Source organism: Mirounga angustirostris, unplaced genomic scaffold, assembly GCF_029215605.1.
Source record: "Mirounga angustirostris isolate CCGP_5_RB_7025 unplaced genomic scaffold, mMirAng1.0.hap1 SCAF_4, whole genome shotgun sequence".
Lineage (NCBI taxonomy): Eukaryota > Metazoa > Chordata > Mammalia > Carnivora > Phocidae > Mirounga > Mirounga angustirostris.
Genome location: NW_026991712.1, coordinates 86,667,379 through 86,692,191, shown reverse-complemented (window position 1 = coordinate 86,692,191; position 24,813 = coordinate 86,667,379). Strand labels below are relative to the sequence as shown.

Genomic DNA, 24,813 nt, shown 5'->3' with positions numbered 1-24,813 from the left:
ACAAAAAGAGACTATATGATCTCACTTATATGAGGTATCTAAAGTAGTCAAAATTAGAGATAGAAAGTACAGTGATGGTTACCAGGAGCTGTGGGTTGTGTGGGGAGCAGATGGGAAGATGATGCTTAGTGTGTATAGAGTTTCAGTTTTGCAAGATTAGAAAGTTCTATAGATCTGTTGCACAACAATGTAAATATAGTTAACACTACCGAATTGTACTCTAAAAATTGGTTAAGGTGGTAAATTTTATGTTCCTTGTTTTTTTGCCATAATTAAAACTACCCCTAATCTCAGAGTGGTGTTGACAGGGCAGTCAGTTGTGCCCTCATGAGATCATCCTCTTTTTTTGGAGTGTCTCATAAGTAAGGGTAAAGGAGAACATCGGAAACCTGACAAATAATAGTCATGGGTTTCCTAAGTTCTTTGGGATGGCATTACTATCTCTATTGCTTTGTGATGCTTTTCCATTGGCTTTTTTTTTTTTCTTCTGTTGAATATTTTTACTCCTTTCTAGTTTTTATTTCAGATGAATTAGATACAACAAGTATAATGCTTTGGGCTAATCTTATTTTTCTTTTTTAGGTGTGATGATGATCAGATGTCTAATGATAAGGAGCGGTTTGCCAGGTAATGTAGTAGAGCATCTTGGGCCATGTTGTGGGACCAGGCAATTCAAGTGTATTGAGTTTAATTTGATCTCATTAGGAGTTCATTTCTCTGTCAGTCTTCTTCCTACTCTGAAAGCTGACAAAATTTAGTATGACAGTTACTGTTTATGTTCAGTTAACATGGCTTCAGACTGATGGTACAGTTAGTTTACACAGTGTTTTTATGTATATGATACGCAGCTATACAGTGTGCTTGCTGGGTGTCCACAGGAACACAAGTTATGGATTTCATGGTTGTATTTATTATTAGATGGGTCCACAAAATCTATACAGGTAATAGTTTTCCTTTAAAAATGGCAACAGAAACAATTTTTGTGGAGATGAATTTTGATTGTAATAAATTTATTTAAATTTTGTTAAGATTATGAAAAATATTTCGCTTTTCATCAACTCAGATGTACAAAATTGAGAAGGATTTATGAATAAAAAGCAAAGTATTTTTTTTTAGAACATCAACTCAGATGTACAAAATTGAGAAGGATTTATGAATAAAAAGCAAGGTTTTTTTTAAAAAGTTCATTCTGTATATTTTAAACAGTAAATTAGTTTTTTTTTTAAGATTTTATTTATTTATTTGACAGAAAGAGAGAGAGAGCACAAGCAGGGGGAGCGGCAGACAGAGGCAGAGGGAGAAGCAGGCTCCCCGCTGAGCAGGGGAGCCTGACGCGGAACTCGATCCCAGGACCCCAGGATCATGACCTGAGCTGAAGGCAGACGCTTAACCGACTGAGCCACCCAGGCGCCCAAATTAGTTTGTTTTTTAAAAATTGAGTTTGCAGCCACCTCAGAAAAATGCATAATCAAAAATCCAGAGCTTAACTGAGTTCTTATATTTATTGCCGATGTTGCTAGTCTGGGGACCATACCTTGAGAACCACTGACATAGAGGGCTAAGAAATATCAGTCAGAGTAGCTTATAACTATCTGAAGCAGTAAGATGCCATCATGGGCTTTGAATAAGAGATTTTAATAAAATGCATGTGGGATTTTCTCTAGTAGCAATGTATAGGATTGATTAAAGAGAAGCACTATAGTCAGGGAGGTAGATGTGAGGGTGAATAATAAGATAGCTATAAAATCATGAGTGCCTGGGCTAGAGTGGAAGCAATGGCAATAGGAAAGGAGTGAATTTAAGAGATTTTCAAGTAATTTATTTATTGAAATAGATACTTATAAATACGTTAGGGTATAAACCATCTCTAAAATGAGAAGTTAATTATGGATATTTGGGGAATAGTGTCTCAAGCTGCATTGGAAAGTCAAGCCATCATGGGCACCTGGCTGGCCCAGTCAGTAGAGCATGCCACTCCTGTTCTTAGGGTCCTGAATTCAAGCCCCACGTTGGATGTAGAGATTGCTGAAAGAAAAAGAAAGAGAGGAAAGAAAAGAAAGATAGATAGATAGAAAGATAGTCAAGCCATCAAATAGTACTGGTCATACAGGTTAACAGTCTCTTGATTGAAATTCCAAAAAGCTATGAAGACATGACCTGAATTACTTTAGTCTTCATTTGTCCTACTTAATATAAATATTTATACATTCACATATTTCATTCAGAAATACTAGAGTGGTTAAGGGATTATGGATTTGTAGTAGTAGGAGTAGTAATAATAGGAATTTTAGACATTTAACTTTCTTTCAAACAACTTAGGTTGTGCCAATTCACCTCACATATTGGGAATTCAGTAGAAGGTCTATAAAGCTGAAAATGTATTATTTTCTCAATTTTTTGAAAAAAGGATTTGTAGTTTGTTAAGGAACCATAATAACCAATGAACATGAAACTTTAAACTACTGAATATAAGGCAATTCTCTTGTGTTTCTCATCAGTATAGGTACATTTCATATTTATGTTCTTATTACTGTGTAATTTTGGGTCTCTTTTTTTCCTGTTTCCCAGGTATTGCTATTCATTGTACACATCTTTTTTTTTTTTTTTTTTTTGAGATTTATTTATTTTAGAGTGAGAAAGAGAGAGAACAAGCAAGCCAGTGAGCATGGGAGGGAGGGACAGGGGGAGAGAGACAGAGAATCCCAAGCAGGCTCCACACCAAGCACAGAGCCTGTCATGGGGCTCCATCTCACCATCCTGAGATCATGACCTGAGCCAAAACCAAGATTCGGACACTTAACCGACTGCGCCACCCAGGTGCCTCTGTACATGTCACTTTGGCCTCTGTACATGTCACTTTTAATAATGAAATAGTGTTTCAGCCTGTTAATATATCATGCTTACTTAGACATTTTATTTGAGGCTTCTTTATCTATATCTATATATATTGTTTTTAATGGAATTGATTACTGATATACTGGCCTACCAACACCTTGATGTTTCTTCAGTTGCCACCAACCCTTATAGTTTTCAGTTTTCCAGAAAAACTTAGTGGTAATCCTTTGTAGCCCCCTCCAGGGGAGGGGGAGTTGACAGTGGGGATCCAGCAGTTTTGGGGCTTTACTGCAAAGAAATGGGAGAGTGAATAAATAGAAATTTACTACTTTAGTATCAAATCAATGATAGGGGATGTGCCAGAAACCTAATTCTTAAGTTTTATTTATGTAATTTCACCAGTGAAATCTGTTTGGTTATTTTGTCTGTGAGAGCATATGTGTGTGTCTGCGTGTTACAGAGAGATTGTATTTGTGATCATTTGTTTGACATTCTTATCATGATTTACTCTTTGTTTTTTTAATTGTAGAATAGCATATGTGGGGGCACCTGGGTGGCTCAGTTGGTTAAGTGGCCAACTCTTGATTTTGGCTTAGGTTGTGATCTTGGGGTCCTGGGATCAAGCCCCATGTCAGACTCTGTGCTTAGTAGGGAGTCTGCTTGAGTATTCTGTCTCTCCCTCTCCCTCTGCACCTTCCCCCCCTCAAATAAATAAATAAATCTTAAAAATAAAAAAGAATAGCATATGTGGATATCATTTTATTTCCAGATTGGTTGCAGTGTGTGAGAATGGTATTCCCTCGTTTGGTTCTTGTTCAAACTATATATTGTTGGTCTGTACAGAGATTGATTGGCAAAATGCCAGTTACTTTCTATGTTCAGACTATGTTAATTTATAATGAATAATGGCCTTGCTTTTATGTCAACCTTTGTCCTGTAAGTTACTTTTTTTTATCCTAACAAATGGCTTTGTAGAGTTATGGGCAAGGTTCCTGTCCATATTTTAATTTTCCCTTCTCTGCATCTATTTTGTTCTATTTCCTTTTTCCTTTCCTTTCCCCTCTACTTCCTTCCATCAGTCCATCCATCCATCCTTCTTTTTTTCTTTCTTTTTATTTTAATTTTAGCTTAGTTCATTAATTCTATTTTTAGGTCGGATGATGAGCAGAGCTCTGCGGATAAAGAGAGACTTGCCAGGTAGGAGAACAGTGTCTTTCAGCATGATGAAGCAGATGATGCTGCTTTTTCCTCTTTCTTACTCTGCTCTTTTCTTCCCCTTTCTCTTTGTGTTTTTCCTTATCTGTGGCAAGAGAGGACAAGATTTTTTAGAAGTTTGTGTGTAACAGGAACTTTGGCCTCCCCCTCAGAAAGTGGGTGAGTTGAGGGAACTTTACTAAGGAATTTAAGAAATTGCTATTAGTTTTATAGTTTTCTCTTTTCCTCTTTATCTCAGCACTATTTCACAGAATAAAAGGCTTTAGAAGCAGGGCAGTGGTGCCAGTTGGTGCTTTAGCAGGGGCATATTTATCAGAAGACTAAAAAATATATTTGTGTTTGCAATTGGTTCCCAGTATTTAGGCCTTAGCATTTATTCTGCACCTCTCTAGAAAGCACACCCTTATTTCCTGTGTAGACTCACAGGCTAGATTACTGTGTCATAGCAGTCCTGGTCTTGCTTTGGTGATTGAATCTTTTGTGGTTTTCCAGAAAAGTTTTAGCAGCCTTGATGTGGCTTTTTAAAAGAGTAGCCTTCTGGACGTGTCGGAAATCTGTCAGATACTAGGAAGATGGGTGCTTTAAGTTTGAAAGTAGAATGCTATGTTTCTCAGGCAAATTAACAAATATGGACTTACTTGGTGAGATCTTTTTGCCATTTGGAAAGGAGACTCTAGAGTCCTCTTTGGAGACTGTTGTTGATAAGGTAGAAATACTAGGATACTAATGGTGTGCCCAAATTTTTCTTTTTTCTTGCTTCTGTGATTTGGGACCATTCAGTAGGAGATAGATCATTGATACCAATACCTGTTTTTACTACTTTACCCCCTTATCGCATTACCTTTTTCAGCGGGGCCACAAGCTCATTTTGTTGTCATTTCCTGCTAACTCTACCTCTTCAGAAAGCTGATTTGGCATGGTATGGTGGGAAAACCATTGCATTAATTGGGAATGAATGCTGCCTTTGGGAAAGTCATTTAGTTAACTTCTTAACCTTAGTTTGTTCTTCTCATAAAGAGATTTATGTTAGACCAGTTGTTTTTATTTTTCTTTTTGTTTTGACAAAGAACTTTTATTCAGATAGGATCCTTAAGTGGTAATGGAAGTAAATAAAAAAGATAAAGCAAAAGCTGCTCAAGGAGAAGCAGAAATGCAGCATGTTGTTTGGTTCTTTCTTTGAGGCATCCCCGTGGAAGACACTGGGGAACTATGGGGCTTTTCAGAAATCCAACTTGAAAACTACTGGATTATTATTTTTTAACAATGATAAGATTTTGTCTTGATTTTGAGGAAATCAGCATTGGAGATGTGATCGACTTACCCTGTTGAGATCCAAATTGTCTGTTTTCAGGCCTTTTCCTCCCCACTCCACTTTTACTCTCTAATTCATTTTGCTCCAACTGGAGACCCAGAAGGGACCTCTAGTAGATTTCTCTTTTTTTAAATTTTATTTTATTATGTTATGTTAGTCACCATACAATACATCATTAGTTCTTGACATAGTGATCCACGATTCATTGTTTTTGTATAACACCCAGTGCTCCATGTAGTACATGCCCTCCTTAATACCCATCACCGGGCTAACCCATCCCCCCAGCCCCCCTCCCCTCTAAAACCCTCAGTTTGTTTCTCAGAGTCCATAGCCTCTCATGGTTCATCTCTCCCTCCGATTCCCCCCCATCATTTTTCCCTTCCTTCTAATGTTCTCCGTGCTATTCCTTATGTTCCACAAATAAGTGAAACCATATGATAATTGACTTTCTCTGCTTGACTTATTTCACTTAGCATAATCTCCTCCAGTCCCATCCATGTTGATGTAAAAGTTGGGTATTCATCCTTTCTGATAGCTGAGTAATATTCCATTGTATATATGGACCACATCTTCTTTATCCATTCATCTGTTGAAGGGCATCTCGGCTCTTTCCACAGTTTGGCTATTGTGGACATTGCTGCTATGAACATTGGGGTGCATATGGCCCTTCTTTTCACTCCATCTGTGTCTTTGGGGTAAATACCCAGGAGTGCAATTGCTGGGTCATCGGGTAGCTCTATTTTTAATTTTCTGAGGCACCTCCACACTGTTTTCCAAAGTGACTGTACCAACTTGCATTCCCACCAACAGTGTAAGAGGGTTCTCCTTTCTCGACAACCTCTCCAACGTTTGTTGTTTCTTGCCTTGTCAGTTTTTGCCATTCTAACTGGTGTAAGGTGGTATCTTCGTGTGGTTTTGATTTGAATTTCCCTAATGGCTAATGATGATGAACATTTTTTCATGTGTCTGTTAGCCATTTGTATGTCTTCTTTGGAGAAGTGTCTGTTCATGTCTTCTGCCCATTTTTTGACTTGATTGTTTGTTTTTTGGGTGTTGAGTTTGAGAAGTTCTTAGTAGATCTTGGATACAAGCCCTTTATCTGTACTGTCATTTGCAAATATCTTCTCCCATTCAGTGGGTTGCCTCTTTGTTTTGTTGACTGTTTCCTTTGCTGTGCAGAAGCTTTTTATCTTGATGAAGTCCCAAAAGTTCATTTTTGCTTTTGTTTCACTAGCCTTTGGAGATGTATCTTGAAAGAAGTTGCTGTCGCCGATGTCAAAGAGGTTACTGCCTATGTTCTCCTCTAGGATTTTGATGGATTCCTGTCTCACATTGAGGTCTTTCATCCATTTTGAGTTTATCTTTATGTATGGTGTTAGAGAATGGTCGAGTTTCATTCTTCTGCACGTGGCTGTCCAATTTTCCCATGACCATTTATTGAAGAGACTGTCTTTTTTCCATTGCATATTTTTTCCTGCTTTGTTGAAGGTTATTTGACCATAGAGTTACCTTAAAATCTCTTGAGCTCAGTACACTGGCACCACACCCAAATAGAGAAGGTAGGACTTTGTGCATTAGTGAGACAAAGAAAACTTCAAAATCTTCCAGTTCTGCCTTCTAGTGTTAAGAGTAAGAGAGAAGCTTAGAACAGGCAACATTTTATAGACCAAAGGAATCTATACTGTCAATTCTTTTATCAGCTGTTGGGCAATATACTTGTGTTGGAAAAAACTGGTCATTTTATTTTCAGCCTTAAAAAGTTGAATTAGGAAACATGGAGTCAGCCAAACCAAGATTATTTGTCTCGGGAAATAACATGAATAAAATGAACATCTTTTAAGACTATCACTTTTTGAAACATTTTTTGTTTGGTTTGGTTTGGTTTGGGGGAGTGGTAATTTACGTAGGAAGTGAAGTTTCCAGGAGATAGGGAGAATTGCTGGTATCTGCTTATTCTCTGTCTGCCTTGTTGGTTTCTATTCCATGCTTGTTCTGCATGAGAAGGTTGGCAAACTTGATTCTATCTTCCGAGACTTAAATACTCCTAAATCTAAAAGTACATTTCTTCAGCAGCTCACTCCCTATTTATATCACTCTTCCCGCCTCCCAAATGGCCAGATGTGACCACCTGGGTGGGGCTTCTCCTCTCTCCATGCAGGGAAAATCATAGTGAAATTGAACGGCGGCGACGGAACAAGATGACAGCCTACATCACAGAACTGTCAGACATGGTGCCCACCTGTAGTGCCCTGGCTCGAAAACCAGACAAGCTAACCATCTTACGCATGGCAGTGTCTCACATGAAGTCCTTGAGAGGAACTGGGAATACATCCACTGATGGCACCTACAAGCCTTCGTTCCTCACTGATCAGGTCTCTGGGATGTATAAATCTGAGATAGTCTAGAATCTATTGAAAATTTTGATCTTTTCGGGGTAGATGACCATAATTCTAACTAGTGCCTTATATTGAGAGTCAGAGCCAAGCTGAGTCTGTAGATTGCTTAAAGTACAAGAATTCAGCTGGGTTAAGGAAAAATTCATACCATGGGAAAGTAGTTTTAATTCCTGGCTATTATATTCATTAGCATTGGAACAGTGAGAAGTACAGAAGACTTATGTAAATTATTTAACAAGCTTATTAGGTATTTTATTTATTTTTTTAAAGATTGTATTTATTTTGAGAGAGCATGTGCACACAAGCGGCGGTGGGAGAGGAGCAGACTCCCCGCTGAGCAGGGGACACCCCGCCCCCCCAGCGCAGGGCTCAATTCCAGGACCCTGGGATCATGACCTGAGCTGAAGGCAGACACTTAACCAGCTGAGCCACCCAGGTGCCCCAAGCTTATATGTATTTTAAACTTCACTCATGAATATAGTCTATAAGGTGAAACAAGAGTAGAATTGTAGGAAGAAGAGATGACTGTGTCCATGGAACCTGTTCTCTTCCTTGGCTTTAGGGTTATAGAAGATGGAAGAAAACTGTTTCTTATTCCTGAAGCAGCTTTCAGTTTTAGTGATAAAAGGAGTCTAACAAGGCAGTCATCGTTCCTTAGAGATGTGCTCTATTACATGTAATGAGAAAAATAGGGAAGGCAAAAACATTTCTAGCCTCTCAGGAACTTAATCTGAGTATGAATATGTGAGTGAGTGGAAGTGAGTCTGAATATGAATTTTTGAGTGGCTGGATACACACATAGTGAAAAATGAGAGGAAAATGCATACAGAGAAGAAATATCTTTTTAAAATGATTTTATTTATTTATTTGTTTGTTTATGAGAGAGAGACCGAATATGAGCAGGGGGAGGAGCAGGAGAAGGAGAGAATCTCAAGCAACTCCCCATTGAGCATGGAGCCCAGTGTGGGGCTAGATCTCCCAACCCATGAGATCATAACCTGAGCCAAAACCAAGAGTCGGACACAACTGACTGAGCCACCCAGGCACCCCGAGAAATAATCTTTCTTTAAAACTTATTAATACTTTATATGGGACTAGATAAATATATAATGGAGGGATGGCTAAAGTGAATAGAATGACCAGGTTTGAGTGGGGATGGTTAGCAAAGACTTCTAAGAGTAAGAAAGGCATGTTCTCTTTTGATTATTAAGAGTAATACATGGTTATTGCAGAAAATTTTGGAAGATACAGGAAACATAAGGAAGAAAAAATTGACCTATAATGTCACTCTTATTCAGAGGATTAGAAGGAAGGAATGTGGTTTGGAAGAAAGTAATAAGAATGATTTTCCAAATAAGAGTGTCTATATGAAAACACATATAGCATGGATTTTAGAGATATGTACTTTGAAATAATCAATCAGTTAATCTAACAATACACATAGAGATACTGATTGAACAGACTCCAGTTTATGCACCTTTTGTGGGCTAACCAGGTGCTTTGTGCTATGAGAACAGAGATAAGAGATAATCACTAGTGGAAAGAGACATGTAAATAAGTAAATCACAATATAAACACACAATTAGTTCCATCATAGAGGTGCAGTATTAAAGTCCTGTAGAAATATAAACATGGAAAAGGAAAGGTAAGGGATTTGTGTCATAAATACTGTGAATAACTTGAGCAAATGCCTAGTGAGAATGATTGGATTATTCAAGGCAAATGAAATAGTTTAGCAAGCCTTGGGAGATGATAATAAGGAGGTAGGCTGGGACCTTATCATGGAGTATTTAGGTGTTACGTTACAGAATTTAGATATTAATTTTTAGGCAGTAGGGAGCCATCAGAAATGTGTCAGTCAATGGGGTGCCTGGGTGGCTCAATCAGTTTAAGTGTCTGACTCTTGATTTTGGCTCAGGTCATGGTCTCAGAGTCATGAGATCGAGCCCCGAGTTGGCTCTGCGCTGGGCGTGGAACCTACTTGGGATTCTCCTTCTCTTTTTGCCTCTCCCCATCTCTCTCCCCAAAAAAATTGTGTTAGTTGATACAGAGTATTTTAAGGCTGGGTTTGAGACTTGGCATAAGATAACTAGGACAATGATGTAGTTATTGGAAATAGAATTAATAAAACAGTTACCACTGGAGCAGGAGAGAGTGTAATTAGATTTTAAGTCTTGTATCCTGAGAGGAAGGTGATACTGTTAATAAGAAAGGAAATGCTAGAAGAGCACAGAGGATTGTTCTTTGGAGGGGAAAATATGACCGGTTTTGAGATGTTGAAATTGAGTTGCTGGTAGAATATCTAAATTGCCAATGTTTTAACAGTTGGTTGGAATTTAGGTCTGCTTAAAGCTAAAGAAAAAAGTTTAGGCGAGTCTAGAGATACAGACTTGGGCATCATTTCATGGCAGGGAGGAGTGGATATAATTTCTCAGGGAGAGAGTATGGTATAAATAGAGAAGAGAACTTAAGATAGAACCTTGGAAATATCTATACTTAAGACTTGAACAGGGGCCGCCTGGGTGGCTCAGTCGTTAAGTGGCTGCCTTCGGCTCAGGTCATGATCCCAGAGTGCTGGGATCGAGCCCCACATTGGGCTCCCTGCTCGGCGGGAAGCCTGCTTCTCCCTCTCCCACTCCCCCTGCTTGTGTTCCCACTCTCGCTGTCTCTGTCTCTGTCAAATAAATAAATAAAAAATCTTAAAAAAAAAGACTTGAACAAAGGGAAGGGTGCCTGAAGCAGAGAAGGGACATTTAGAAAGGCAGCAAAAGTTGGAAGAGGGTGTAGTAGAAGCTAGAGGAAAATAAAACTTAAAAGGATGACGTGGATAACATTACCAGATTCTGGAGAGATTGAGTAACATGATAAAGACCCAGGAAAGGGGACTTGAATTGGCAGTCAGGAGAACATTGTTAACCTGCTGCAAACAATATGAATGGTTTAGAGTGACAGTTGTAGTGGGATTGAGAAATAAGTGAAAGGTAAGAGAATAAAACCAGTGAATATAACATTACTCTTAATATAAACTCGGCACTGAAAAAGAGATGAATTGGGCAAAATTGAGGAAAGATTTGTGTAGAATTGAGAAAACTTGATCATGTTTATAGATTTGAGGGGAAAGAGAGTGAAAATGGGAGTATTTATAGAGCAAGATCCTAAAAAGAGACCAGAGGGGGTGAGATCAAGGACTAAATTTTTGTTAGTGGGAAACCTTTTTATTCCCCATCTTGAGTCCTGAGATAAAGAGGAGGAGGTGAATAGTGACAGAGAGATTGAAGAAATATCTGTTAGAAAATTTAGCTATTGTGAAAGCAGTTACATCTGGAGTGCAAAGCTGGGGCTGTGGATCAGGCAGAAGCCAGCAGTTGCTTAGGGAAAGGTGCATAAGGCCTGAAATGTGTTACTTCTTTCCATGAATAATTCTTGGCTTTTAAGAGTTCAGTATTAACTTTTATTTCTCTTTTTTGGGCAGGAACTCAAACATTTGATCTTGGAGGCAGCTGACGGCTTTCTGTTCATTGTCTCATGTGAGACAGGCCGGGTGGTTTATGTCTCTGACTCGGTGACCCCAGTTTTGAACCAGCCACAGTCTGAATGGTTTGGTAGCACACTCTACGATCAGGTGCATCCAGATGACGTGGACAAACTTCGTGAGCAGCTTTCCACCTCAGAAAATGCCCTGACAGGTACGAATTACATGGATGGAAAATGAATGGGAAGCCCTTTCTTTTTCCTGAAACAGAAGAGGTGTTTTAGCTCTTCAGTTTGTTCACTGAATCTGTCAAATCTGGAATTTTCTCCCATAATGAATAGAATCATTTTTTTTCTATCCACACGCAGATAATACAATTTGTAGCTTATCGTTAGAAAATGTTTCTTGAGTGCCAGTGCACATATAAAAGTTAATTACTGTAAATAAAACAGTAAAAACCAAATCTACAATGAACTTTTTTTTTCCATTCTAAAAGAATTAAGTTATCCATGTTTCTGTCTCATTTGTATGGGTAGTTACCTGGTATTTTTTTCTACCTGTTTGTGCATATCTTTGGCTTTATATACTGGGTTCTATTTAATAGATTTTTATTTTAAAGAGGAGCGGTTACCAGTATAAAAGTTGTTACTGTTCTTTTTGGATCTGTACTATTTTTTGTCTTATTTTTATTTATTTTTTTCTTCACCCTATTTTAATGCTGTTCAGTCCTTTTGCAGAGTTTGGCTATAGGAAACACATCTGCTTCTTAAGCAACTCTGGAAAAAAATTTAAGGTGAAAGCAGATCAAAACTGGTAATTAAGGGGGGCCTGGGTGGCTTAGTTGGTTGAGTGTCCCAACTCTTGATTTTGACTCCGATTGTGATCTCAGAGTCTTGGGATCAAGCCCCGTGTCAGGCTCCACACTGAGCTGGAGTCTGCTTGAGATTCTCTTTCTCCTCCCTCTGCCCTTCCCTGTGCTCATGCACACACATGTACACATGTGTTCTCTCCCTCTCTCTCATTAAATAAATAAATAAATAGAATCTTTTAAAAAAACTGGTAATAAAATACAAGGAAGTCCATTATAGTTTTATTTATTTTTATTTATTTAAATTCAGCTAATTAACGTATAATGTATTATTGGTTTCAGAGGTAGAGGTCAGTGATTCATCAGTCCTATATAATACCCAGTGCTCATTATATCACTGCCCTTCTTAATGTCTATCACCCAGTTACTCCATCCCCCCACTCCCCTCCCCTCCAGCAACCCTCAGTTTGTTTCCTATGATTAAGAGTCTCTTATGGTTTATCTCCCTCTCTGATTTTGTCTTATTTTTTCCTCTCTTCACCTCTGATCCTGTTTTGTTTCTTAAATTCCACATATCAGTGAGATCATATGATAATTGTCTTTCTCTGATTGACTTATTTCGCTTAGCATAATACCGTCTAGTTCCATCCATGTCGTTTTTCAAATGGCAAGATTTTGGTTTTATTGTGTTTTAGTTTTCCCTTCTTTTAGGTCTTTTTGGATTTCATGTTTCTAGTTCTTTTTTCCAAAAGTTGCCATTCATTTCTTTTTTTTTTTTTTTTAAGATTTTATTTATTTCTTTGACAGAGAGAGAGCACACAAGCAGGGGGAGCAGCAGAGGGAGGGAGAAGCAGGCTGTCCACTGAGCAGGGAGCCTGTTGTGGGACTCGATCCCGGGACCCTGGGATCATGATCTGAGCTGAAGGCAGACACAACCAGCTGAGCCACCCAGGCGCTCTTGCCATTCATTTCTATATAATAAAGGGAAGAACAATTTTGGCTGGAGATAGATATTGTGTTACTATAGCATATAAAATTATTTGTTTTGTTTTTTAATTTTTATTTTATTTTAATTTTTTAAAGATTTTGTTTATTTATTTGAGAGAGAAAGAACACAGAGGAAGAGTGAGAGGGAGAAGCAGACTCCCCACTGAGCGGAGAGCCCAATGTCGGGCTTGATCCCGGGACCCTGAGATTGTGACCTGGCCAAAGGCAGATGCTCAGCTGACTTGAGCCACCCAGGCGCCCCAAATTATTTGTTTTTAAACAATGACTTTCCCTCAGTGTGCATGTGTGCACACACGTGCATGTGTATGTGTACAAAAATGAGACCCAAGAATATAGCCTAGCCTCTTGCTTGCCAACACTACTTTCCACTCCCACCTTCCTTCCTTGCACAAGGTTTTCTCCAGTGCTGCCTTTGAATTTAAGAATAACATTCATTGATGGGGGTTGAGGTATTTTGGACTTGAAAAAAATCCATCCCCTACTTGGCCTATTCTTTTATAAACAAGGAGATGGGAGGGCATCAGTAGGATACTTATTTATCTTTGCCTCCAGTGTCTCTCCTGTCCCTCTTCACCACATACAAGAAAACATACCAGACTGTTTTTCACATCATTTTTCAGGGCGTATCCTTGATCTGAAGACTGGAACAGTGAAAAAAGAAGGTCAGCAGTCTTCCATGAGAATGTGTATGGGCTCAAGGAGATCATTTATTTGCCGTATGAGGTGAGAGTCAGGCTGAGGACTGTGATTTGACATAAGAAAAATTAAGAGCAGGGGCTTTGATTTCTGGTTAGGTCAGTTAAACTTTTAAATCTGAGCTCTAGTTGGATTAAATTTCACTCTCAAGACTCATATGGATTATAACAATAAAGTGTTTGATAAGGGAACTAAAATTTAATGAATTCCTCCTATGCCAGATACTATGATAAGAGACTTATTGTTGTCATCTCATTTCCCACATCTGTTCTTTGGGGTTGAATTCATGGTTACTATTCTGCTGTTTAAAAAAAAAAAAAAAAGACTCAAAATTAACTCCCCAGGATTACATAGATAATGTCTGGTATAGGATTTGATTTTAATCCAGAGTAGTTGGATTCCAAAATCTATAGTATTTTCCCAGTACATCACATGACAACATCCATGCACTAGACCGTATCTTCATTTTTCTTTTTTTCATAGAGTATTGATACTTTCTTATATCTTTTGGTTAGTATTTAGTGTTTATAATTATAAATTATACTTTTTTAGTATTCTGAAGAAAGTATGGTGGTACATTCTACATAGGTAGAAAAGATACCTCTTAAAGTCACAAAATAAGTTCAGGTTGTACAGTGGAAATTGCCTACATTGTACTGAAAGGATGCTTATTAGAAATGATGAGTAGGATATTAAGAAAGGTTTCCTGAGAGAGTTACAGAATTGAGTATTATATTGCTTACTGGTTTAGAGTAACTTCTGAACCTAGACTGCTAGGTTTGCCGCTTATTTTCTTCTGAGACCTTGAGCAGATTACATGACTATTTTGTGTTGTGATTTCATCTAATATTGGGAATTATTATTAACCTCATAAAGTTGTTATAAGCATGAGATAATAAATATGTGTAAAGATGCTTGGAATAATGCCTGGCACATATGAAACTCTAGGTAAAGTTTTATCCATTATTTTAAAGAAATGAGATAAGGTAGATAGGGTGGGAGAGAATGTCCCAATATGTGGACACGGCCTATGTACACGGCAATAGCAAGATAAATAATAAAGAAATATGGCAAATAGATTGGGTTGTGGTATAGAACCAGAGTCTGCAAAACACAACTCTTTATTTGTACATAAAGCCTCATAGGAACATAGCCATGTGCATTTGTTTATGTATTGTCTATGGCTGTTTTCATGCTCTGATGGCTAGTTGCAACAGATTGTACGACCCACAAAAGCTGAAATATTTAGCATCTGGTCCTTTACACAAAAAGTATACTGACCCCAATATAGAGGTCAGTATATATAGTATTTGAAGAGTATGTGGAACATTTTGAACTTCAAATTCTGGGCAGTTACAAGTTTCAGAAATATCAAGCCTGACTTCCTTATCCTTCTGTGTCTAGTTGTATCCAGAGCCCTTTTTGCTGGCTGTTAATGGATGGAAAGTTCTTTAATAGCACAGCTTAATTGCTTTTAATCTCTCCGTTCTTTGAAACAGGTGTGGTAATAGTTCAGTGGACCCAGTCTCCATGAATAGATTGAGCTTTGTGAGGAACAGATGCCGGTGAGATCCTAAACAATGAAAAACCAAAGGGATGGCCAAGTACCTGTAAAGATCATCACTTTTTCAGCTATCTTAATGTAGTACTCCTTCAGCAGCCCTCACCTTTATCCTTCACTTCCCAGTTACTTTTTTTTGGCAATGTTTTCCTGAACTTTTACAGCTTCTTTTGCTCATCTTGTTTAAAGAAGTTGCCCTACCACTTTACCAACTTTCTTCCTGCTGCAGTACCTTTCTGTTTCTTTACTTTGGCAAGGGTCAGAAATATGGTGGTCACTTTTGGGTGGGAGAGGTCAAAAAGTGACCAGTTTTCTAAACATCCAAGAGCTTAAAGTTAAAGGTACTAAGCCAGCATTGCCTTTTAAATGTTACTGGGTAGGGTTTTCTCCTCACACATGTACTTCTTCTAGGAATGGACTTGGCTCTGTGAAGGATGGGGAACCTCACTTTGTGGTGGTCCACTGCACAGGCTACATCAAGGCCTGGCCCCCAGCAGGTAGGAAAGTTTTATTTCTCCCATGGTGCAGCAGGTTTGTCACAGAGTCTGAGAAAGTTAGCTAACATTTGTCATGTACCTGGTATGTGAAATGTACCATGGTATCAACTGTAAGAAAATAGGAAAGAAAAAGCAGGCTCTTGCCCCTCCTTTATAGTCCAGTTAGGGAGATGGATTACTCAGACTTGAAAATGATTCAGTGTTGGCTGTGTCACAGAATGCAATTTTTAAACGTGCAGATTCATAATAATATATACTGAATACCTATTTTCTAAGTATTTGTGTGCAAAGAAACATTTGGTTGGCATTGAGTGCAGTTAATTTGGGAAAGCTTTTTAGTAGGAGCATGACTTTGAGGAAGAAGAAGGAAATGACTTAATTGTAGTAACTTATAAGTGGGATGTTCTCTTTAAAGGCTTTAAATCAAGATGTGAGCACATTAGCTTTACTAGAACTTGAAGTCAAACAGAAAATGTGAGAAGGATGGTTGGGGTGCAGAGGATCAGCCTTTTAAACTGGTTTGTCAGAATTTCCAGATCTTAGCAACTTTATTACTTCCCTGCTGGATGGGTGTAATTGGGAAGTGGGATTGTAGGGAGAGGGAAACTAAGAGAAAAGGGAGGCAAGGTGATATATTTGGAGAAGAGATTAAACTTTGTATTCGGAAAAACCTGGGTTTGATTCTGGCATTGTTACTTACTAATGGTATAACTTAGGGTAAGACACTTGACCTTTATAAAAAGAACCCCTCAGTGTTCTCATCTATAATTTGGAGATAATATATCCCGTGTAGAATTATTTTGAGGATTAGAGTTAATGTAAGCAAAGCACTTAGCCCAGTGCCTGGCATATAGTATGCACTCAGTAAATGGTAGTTAAGTGTAATTCAGAAAAATTCTAAGTGTAGTGACATTTGAGCTTTTTAGTTTATATACTGAATAAACCCTACATATGCCATATATGGTCTTTTATACTTCTGTATTACTCTCAAATAATATTTTTCTTGGTAAAAAGACGATATATATGCAAAGACTAGAGAGAAAATGCAACCTTCTTCCCTTTTCCACATAAAACATTGAAACTTTGGCTTCTCTCTTTCCAAAGGACATAAGTAACTAACTATTGATGTTGGTTTAATTTCATTTTTGGTTGTTTGCTTATTTTAAAACCACAAGTTGGGCAAGACCTCTGTTCTCTGCCTATGGTATAGTCATAGAATAAATGACTGTCTTCATATGTTTGGTTTGACCGTCATAGTTTTTTAGAATACTTTGAGCGGGACTTTACTCTGTAGTTTATTACAATTAATATGGGTAAAACATGTGAATTAATATATGTAAAAATGCTTAAAACAGTATCTGGCATATATGGTAAATTCTGTGCAGTTGTTTATTCTTATTTAGCACTCTATTGTTTTAAAACTAGTCTCTTCGTACCTACATGTATTTTAAATCTTTTTCGATTTGAATTGAAGGTAATTGAGTTTGAGATCCCTCTTAAACCTTTTAACTTCACCTTCCTGAAGGTGTCTCCCTTCCAGATGATGATCCAGAGGCTGGCCAGGGGAGCAAATTTTGCCTAGTGGCCATTGGCAGACTGCAGGCAAGTATGAATTTTCCACATCTGTATTATCTGTTTTCTTTTCTTTCCTTTTTCCTTTCTTTTTTTTAGTCTTCTTTGTACATTTACTTTTTAAAATTTAAATTCCAGTGTAGTTAACATATGATGTCATATTGATTTAATAGCATACTAGTTATATGAGGTGTCCAGTATAGTGATTTAGCAATTCTTTTTTTTATTTTTAAGAGAGGAAAAGAGGTGGGGGGATGGGTAGAGGGAGAGGGGAGAGAGAGAATCTTAAGCAGGCTGTACACCCAGCATGGAACCCAATTCGGGGCTTGATCTCACGACCCTAGATGATGACCTGAGCTGAAATCAAGAGACGCTTAACCAACTGAGCCATCCAGGTGCCCATTGATTCAACACGGGTATACCTTATTCAGTGCTCATCATAAGTGTACTCTTGGGTGGGAGGATGAGTTAAATAGGTGATGGGTATTAAGGAGGGCACTTGTGATGAGCACCAGGTGTCAATAAATTCAACACCTGAAACTAATATTATACTGTATGTTAACTAACTGGAATTCAAATAAAAACTTGCAAAGGAAAAAATGTACTCAATCCCCTTCGCCTATTTCACCTATCCCCAGACCCACCTCCCCTCTAGTAACTATCAGTTTGTTCTGTGTAGTTAAGAGTCTGGTTTTTGTGTTGTCTTTTTTATCTTTGTTTTGTTTCTTGAAGTCCACATATATGTGAAATGGTATTTGTCTTTCTCTGACTGACTTCTTTCACTTAGAATTATACTCTCCAGATCCATCCATGTTGCAAATGGCAAGATTTCATTCCTTCTTGTGTTTCTTTCATATATTTCTTAAATATTCTCTGAGTAATATTCCATTGTGTGTGTATATATACACACACACACACACACACATCTTTATCCATTCATCTTGATGGACACTTGGGCTGCTTCCATAATTTGACTGTCGTAAATAATGCTGCAGTAAACAGTGTATGTATCTTTTTGAATTAGCGTTTTTGTTTTTTTCTTCTGGTAAATACCCAGTAGTGGCATTACTGGATCATATGGTAGGTCTCTTTTTAATTTTTTGAGGAACTTCCATACTGTTTCTGCAGTGGCTGCATCAGTTTGCATTCCCACCAACAGTGCATGAGAGTTCCTTTTTCTCCACACCCTGGCCAACACTTGTTTCTTGTGGTTTTTTAGTTTCTGGTTGTTTTTTTTTTTTTTTTTAGTATTTTATTTATTTTTTTGAGATCGTGAGCAAGAGAGAGAATATGAGCAGGGGCAGAGTGGAGGGAGAAGCAGACTCCCCTGCTGAGCAGGGAGCCTGATGCGGGACTTGATCCCAGGACCCTGGGATCATGACCTGAGCTGAAGGCAGGTGCTTAACCGACTGAGCCACCCAGGTGCCCCACCTTTCTCTTTATTTTTTGCGTACCTATTACTGGTTTAATTTGTGGTTATCATTAGGTTTGTGTATAACACCTTTTGCATATAGCAGTTTATATTAAGTTGATGGTTACTTATGTTTGAACTCATTCTTTATTCCTCTCCCCTCCAAGTTTTAGGTATATTGGTGTCATACTTTACACCCTTTTATTTTGTGAATACCTTGACTGATTTTTATAAACATACTTAATTTTACTGGTTTTATGTTTCCTACTTTTCTTACTCCTACTTTTGGTTTCAAAGAGTGCCCTATAACATTTCTTAGAGGGCTGATTTAGTGGTCATGAATTTCTGTAACTCTTGCTTGTCTGGTAAACTTTATCTGTCCTTCTGTTGTGAATAATAGGCTTGCTGGATAGAGCATGCTTGGCTGCAGGTTTTTCTCTTTTAGCACTTTGAATATATCATGCTATTCCCTCTGCCCTGCAAAGTTTCTTCTGAAAAATCTACTGATTACCTTATGGTTTTCCCTTGTATGTAACTATTTCTTACTTCTTTCTGCTTTTAAAATTCTCTTTTTATATCTACTTTTTACCAGTTTAGTTACTGTATGTCTTGTGTGGACCTCCCTAGGTTGATTTTGTTGGGGACTCTCTGCGCCTTCTGGATCTGGATTTCTATTTCCTTCCCCAGATTTGGGAAGTTATCAGCTATCATTTATTCAAATAAATTTTCTGCCCCCCCCCTTCTTCTCTCTTCTTCTGGGATCCCTATAATGTGAATGTCCTTATGCTTTCTGGTGTCACTGGGTTCCCTAAGTCTGTTTTCATTTTTACATTTTTCCTTCCCTCCCTCACTCTCAAGCAGGCTTGATTGCTTCCCATTATTCTGTCCTCCAGCTTGCTGATCTGTTCTTCTGCTTCCTCTAGTCTACGATTCCATCTAGTGTATTTTTAATTTTAGTTAATGAGCTTTTCATCTCTGATTGGTTCTTTTATGTTTTCCTGTCTTGGTTAAGTGTCTCACTGAGGTGGACACAAGTCCACTGTACTTTAAAATCTCCATCGGGCATATTACTTCTCTCTGTTCTGTTTAGGTCTCTTGCTTTGATTTGTCCTGTTGTTTCATTTGGAACATATTCCTCTGTGTCCTCATTTTGTCTAACTCTTTGTTTCTTTGTGTTAGGAAATTCAGGTACATCTCCTGCTCTTGAAAGTAGTGGCCTGCAGTGCAACGTCCCCTCTTCACCAGAATCTGGTGCTTCAGGGGTGTCTCCTATATGTGTGGCATGTGCCCTGCTGTTGTGGCTGAGCACCTTTTGCCTTTAGTCCAGTCATTTGCAGTGGTTCTCTTTGTCTATTGTGGGCAGCGTTTGGTCTTTGTATTGTTAGTGGACCAGTCTTGGGCTACCATGGGCTTAAGTTGAGTCAGACCAGGCATTTTCCAGATATAGTAGCACTGAACTGTAGGAGAATGCAGGGGTGGGGTCATGGTGTTAGCAATGTTTGCAGGGGTCTGCTGTGGAAGGAGACGTGGAGTTGCAGCCTGGCTGGAGGGGGTGTGCCCACAGGTGTATGCATGGGTGGGACATTCTGTTAGCAAGTAAAGTAGTGAGTGTTGGTATCACACTGGTTCCTACAGGTGTCCATGTGTTTGTGCCAAGGGGGTGCTGGCAGGGGAGGGAAATGACACTAGCCAGCTCCTTCAGTACTGGAGAATTCTTCCAGTGATCCCTGCCCCTCCAGCACATGCTCTGAAATTAGTAAACAAATCTCCCTCCTGTATACCCCAGGTGTTTTTCAGAGTGCTGCTTCTATGCTGTATCTCCATGGGGCTGTTTGTTGTGCTCTCTCTTTAAGGGTGGGGACGTAGTTTCCTCTTGCCCTCCCAGCTTTCCCATGAGCCTGCTAATCTTTAGTGTTCCAGATTTTAATCCCTGCTATTGGTAAGAATTCTTGAAATTCGGCCCCTCTGGTTTCAAAGCCAGATGTTACTGAAATTTGTCTTCCCCGTGGGTCTCCCTGGTGTGAGAGTCCGTTTCGCTCCCTTCTCTGTGCCCACGGAGTCCTTCCCTCCTGCGGACAGTCCACGGGTCCTTTTAGTGGATCCCTTTAGCTCCTGACTGCATCTCTACTCTTCCTACTCTCTTCAGTGTGGCCTCTTCTCTACATTTAGCTGGGGAGAGTTTGTTCTGCCAGTCTTTGGGTCCTTTTCTGGATTATTTACACTGATGTGGCTGTTACCTAGTTGTATCTATGGGATGAGGTCAGCTTAGGGTCCTCCTACTCCACCATCTTCCCTGGAAGTCCCATATCATCCCTTTTCAATGAGAAGAAATTTCCTTCAGAACTTATTCATGTTATTTTTCTTTTACTCTCTAAATATAAATGAATATTGTGAAACTCCAGATTTTGGGAAGAACATGGCATTCATAGTTTGCTTCTCTTTTGGATAGCAGAAGCTGAAAAGGATGAGAGAGGGAGGGAGATCTTTCCCCCTTATCTTTCATACTGTGAACTTAACAGTGCTGAATTTTCTAATTCTAACTAATTTCTCCTGCTTCTATACAGGAGAAGAGAGATCTTTTTTTAAGATTTTATTTATTTGTCAGAGCACAAGCAGGGGGAGCGGCAGGCAGAGGAAGAAGCAGGCTCTCCACCGAGCAAGGAGCCCGATGCGGGGCTCGATCCCAGGACTCTAGGTTCATGACCTGAGCCTAAGGCAGATGCTTAACCGACTGAGCCACCCAGGCATCCCAGGAGAAGAGAGATCTTTTCATTTTATCATTACATGACTAGAAAAGTGGAATTATTTTTATTCTTCTCATAAAATTAGATAAATTTCTTGGCTACTGGGGACTAATTTTGCAATCTCAGTAATGAAAACAGCCTAGCTAAATGAAAGTAGATGAGTTTTGGGTTGAATGAATTTTTATCTTTCTTCACAAAGTTGGTAAAGGGTACATATATAGGAGTGGAACTAGCCCTTTTGCCCTCTCTGATTGTGATTGTCATTTTTTCCTTTCTGGATGAGATGTGGAAGCTCAGAAATTCCTAAAATTGGGAGCCTGATGCCTATGTATAGGACCATAAGGAGATGGGAAATGCCTCTATAAAGAATGGTGTCGTTTTATCTTGTTTTTCTCTTTACTTTCAGGTAACTAGTTCTCCCAACTGTACAGACATGAGTAATGTTTGTCAACCAACAGAGTTCATCTCTCGGCACAACATTGAGGGAATCTTCACTTTTGTGGATCACCGCTGTGTGGCTACTGTTGGCTACCAACCACAGGTGAAGAGCTGGAGCTTAAGCCTGTTTTCCCTTGGTTTGTTCAGATTATTCAATCATGTATTCCAGAATAGCCAAAACATTTCAGGCCCAGATCAGAAAAAGAGATGATCCTATTCTCTCTGTAGTTAAATTTATTCTCAGGTTGCTACCAATGTTATTTATCCAATCTAGAAAAATATGGCTGCTATTACGTGGGAGCAGCGGGCATAAATATGTATTTATTTTTTGTTATTGATATTAATACAGATAATGCAAAATTGTTCATTTTAATTAGTTATAATGGTATGACTATCATTAGATAATTTTTGTAATCACTTAGGTTAGATACTTAGTAACCTACAAAATATGCAAGTTTGGCACTGGTTATTATGATTTTATTGAGATTTCTCATTCAGCAGAGCAGGTAGCTATACCAGAGTTGAGAAATAAATCATTATACAAACCTTCAAAACTGTAGCCAGGAGAGACTTCTGGCTATGGCTCTGTGAAGAAGTTGGCAAAAAAGAGGTCTTGAAAAAGAACAAAGTTGGAGGATTTACACTACCTGATTCAACACCTGTTATAAAGCTGTTGTCATCAAGGTAGTGTGATATCAGTATAAGGATAGATATATAGATCAATAGATCAGAATAGAGTCTCTTTTCACATTTATGGTCAACTGATTTTCAACAAATATGTCAAGACAGTTCAGTGGGGAAAAGATTCTTTCCAACAAATGGTGATGGAAAAGTTGGATATACCCCCCACACAAAAGGACGTAGACTCTTCCCCCATACCATAGACCAGAGATCAACTCAAAAACATAAATGCACAAGAGCTAAAGTTACAGAACTTCTAGAAGAACATAGGAGATTATCTTTGTGATCTTGAGTTAGACAAAGATTTTTTCTGTGACACCAGAAGCATGGCTCACAAAAGAAAAAAAACTCATAAGTTGGATTTCATCAGAATTAAAATTACCCTCTTAACAGGACATCATTAAAGTGAAAAGACCATCCACAAACTGGGATAAAATATTGCAAATCATATATTTGAAAAAGGATTTTATCCAGAATATACAAAAGAACTCTTGTAACTGATTAAGATAAACACAAAGTAAAAAAAAAAGGGCGGGGGGCACAAGATCTGAATAGACATTTCATGAAAGAAGAAACACGAATGGCATATAAAAAGATGCTCATCATCATTAGTCAGTAGAAAGTGCAAATTAAAACCACAATGAGATACCATTATATGCGCACTAGAATGTGCACAGTGAGATACCACTATATGTCCACTATAATCAAAAAGTGTTACAATAATGGGGAGAAATTGCAACTGTTACACATTGTTTTGCAGACCTATAAGATGGTATAGGCACTTCGGAAAAAACATTTTGGAAAAATGGAAAAATAGTTTTCTAAGAAGTTAAATGTATACTTAACCCTACAACCTAGCAGTTCCACTCCTAAGCATTTACTCAAGAGAAATGAAACCTATGTTAACATAAAGATTTATATATCAGTGTTTATAGTTGTATTATTCACAGTAACCCCAAAGTGGAAAAACTGGCAATGTCCATTGACTAGTGAATGGATACACAGCTGTGAAATATCCATGTTAGAATACTGCTGAGTAATAAAAAGGAATATACTACTGATATGTGCAACAACACAGATGAGCTCCAAAAATCTTAAGTTACATGTAAGAAGTCAGACCCAGTAGACCACATATTATATGATTCCATTTGTGTGACATTTCTAGAAAGACAGCACTAAAGCAGAGAGCACGTCACTGGTTGGCTAGGAGGTTGGGAGCACGTATTGGCTACAAACAGGCAAAAGGGAACTTTGGGAGCAGTGGACATGTTGTGAAACTGGATTTGTGGTAATAATGGTGGTTGCACAACTGTATAAATATGTAAGAGGCCATCAAATTGTAGATTTAGAGTGAGTGAATTATATGTGTACATTAGACCTCAAATCTATAAAAATGCAGCTAAAAGGGGCGCCTGGGTGGCTCAGTCGTTAAGCGTCTGCCTTCGGCTCAGGTCATGGTCCCAGAGTCCTGGGATCAAGCCCCGCATTGGGCTCCCTGCTCCATGGGAAGCCTGCTTCTCCCTCTCCCACTCCCTCTGCTTGTATTCCCTCTCTTGCTGTGTCTCTCTCTGTCGAAATAAATAAACAAAAGCTTAAAAAAAAAAATGCAGCTAAAATAAATATATAATGTTCTGAAAGACAAAAATGTTTTAGAGGCCATTTGCTTAGCAGGTTCCATATTCTTTTGTTTTTTTTTTTTTCCCCCTCCGCACTTACTATAGCCTTCAGCTAAAGACAGGAGAAATAAAATCCAAGTCATTTGCTGATAGGCCAGGAGAGTTAGATGATCATAGAAGTGTCCATCTTACTCTTCTTTTTTCACTTTTAGGAACTCTTAGGAAAGAATATTGTAGAATTCTGTCATCCTGAAGACCAGCAGCTTCTAAGAGATAGCTTCCAACAGGTAACTTTTTCCCCTGGTTTGGATCTGAATAATATTTTTATCTAATATTGTCATATTAATTCCTCAAACATTTATTGACCACTGATTAAGTACTGTGACAGGCATCATACTCTTATGTTCTTTAGTACAAAACCTGTATTTTTAAGGAACAGAAAAGGATCAGTGTTTTGAAACTATGGATAACGTCCAAGGTATTTTGGCTTTGGCTACTCACTGTCCTGTATCCAGCTAGCTGTATCCAAGAGACTCTTTACTTAAAATATT

The 24,813-nt window shown here is 38.4% G+C and overlaps 1 protein-coding gene across 7 annotated transcripts in view; it reads left to right on the top strand.

The window, feature by feature from the left end:
• The window catches only part of ARNT (aryl hydrocarbon receptor nuclear translocator), a 73,813-nt gene that overhangs the window by 35,330 nt on the left and 13,670 nt on the right, over positions 1-24,813 (top strand). For 4 of the 7 annotated variants that reach the window (XR_010410743.1, XM_064588485.1, XM_064588484.1 and 1 more), the window contains 10 exons: positions 583-627; positions 3,988-4,032; positions 7,521-7,734; positions 11,231-11,444; positions 13,667-13,769; positions 15,242-15,307; positions 15,715-15,800; positions 17,326-17,396; positions 21,928-22,068; positions 24,475-24,549. Coding sequence is in view for 6 of the 7 variants with exons in the window: in XM_064588485.1 (XP_064444555.1) it covers positions 583-627; positions 3,988-4,032; positions 7,521-7,734; positions 11,231-11,444; positions 13,667-13,769; positions 15,242-15,307; positions 15,715-15,800; positions 17,326-17,396; positions 21,928-22,068; positions 24,475-24,549 (1,060 nt within the window). In the remaining variant the exon portion in view is untranslated. The remainder of the gene's footprint in view (positions 1-582; positions 628-3,987; positions 4,033-7,520; positions 7,735-11,230; positions 11,445-13,666; positions 13,770-15,241; positions 15,308-15,714; positions 15,801-17,325; positions 17,397-21,927; positions 22,069-24,474; positions 24,550-24,813) is intronic. The other 3 variants (XM_064588489.1, XM_064588486.1, XM_064588488.1) reach the window with 1 other exon arrangement.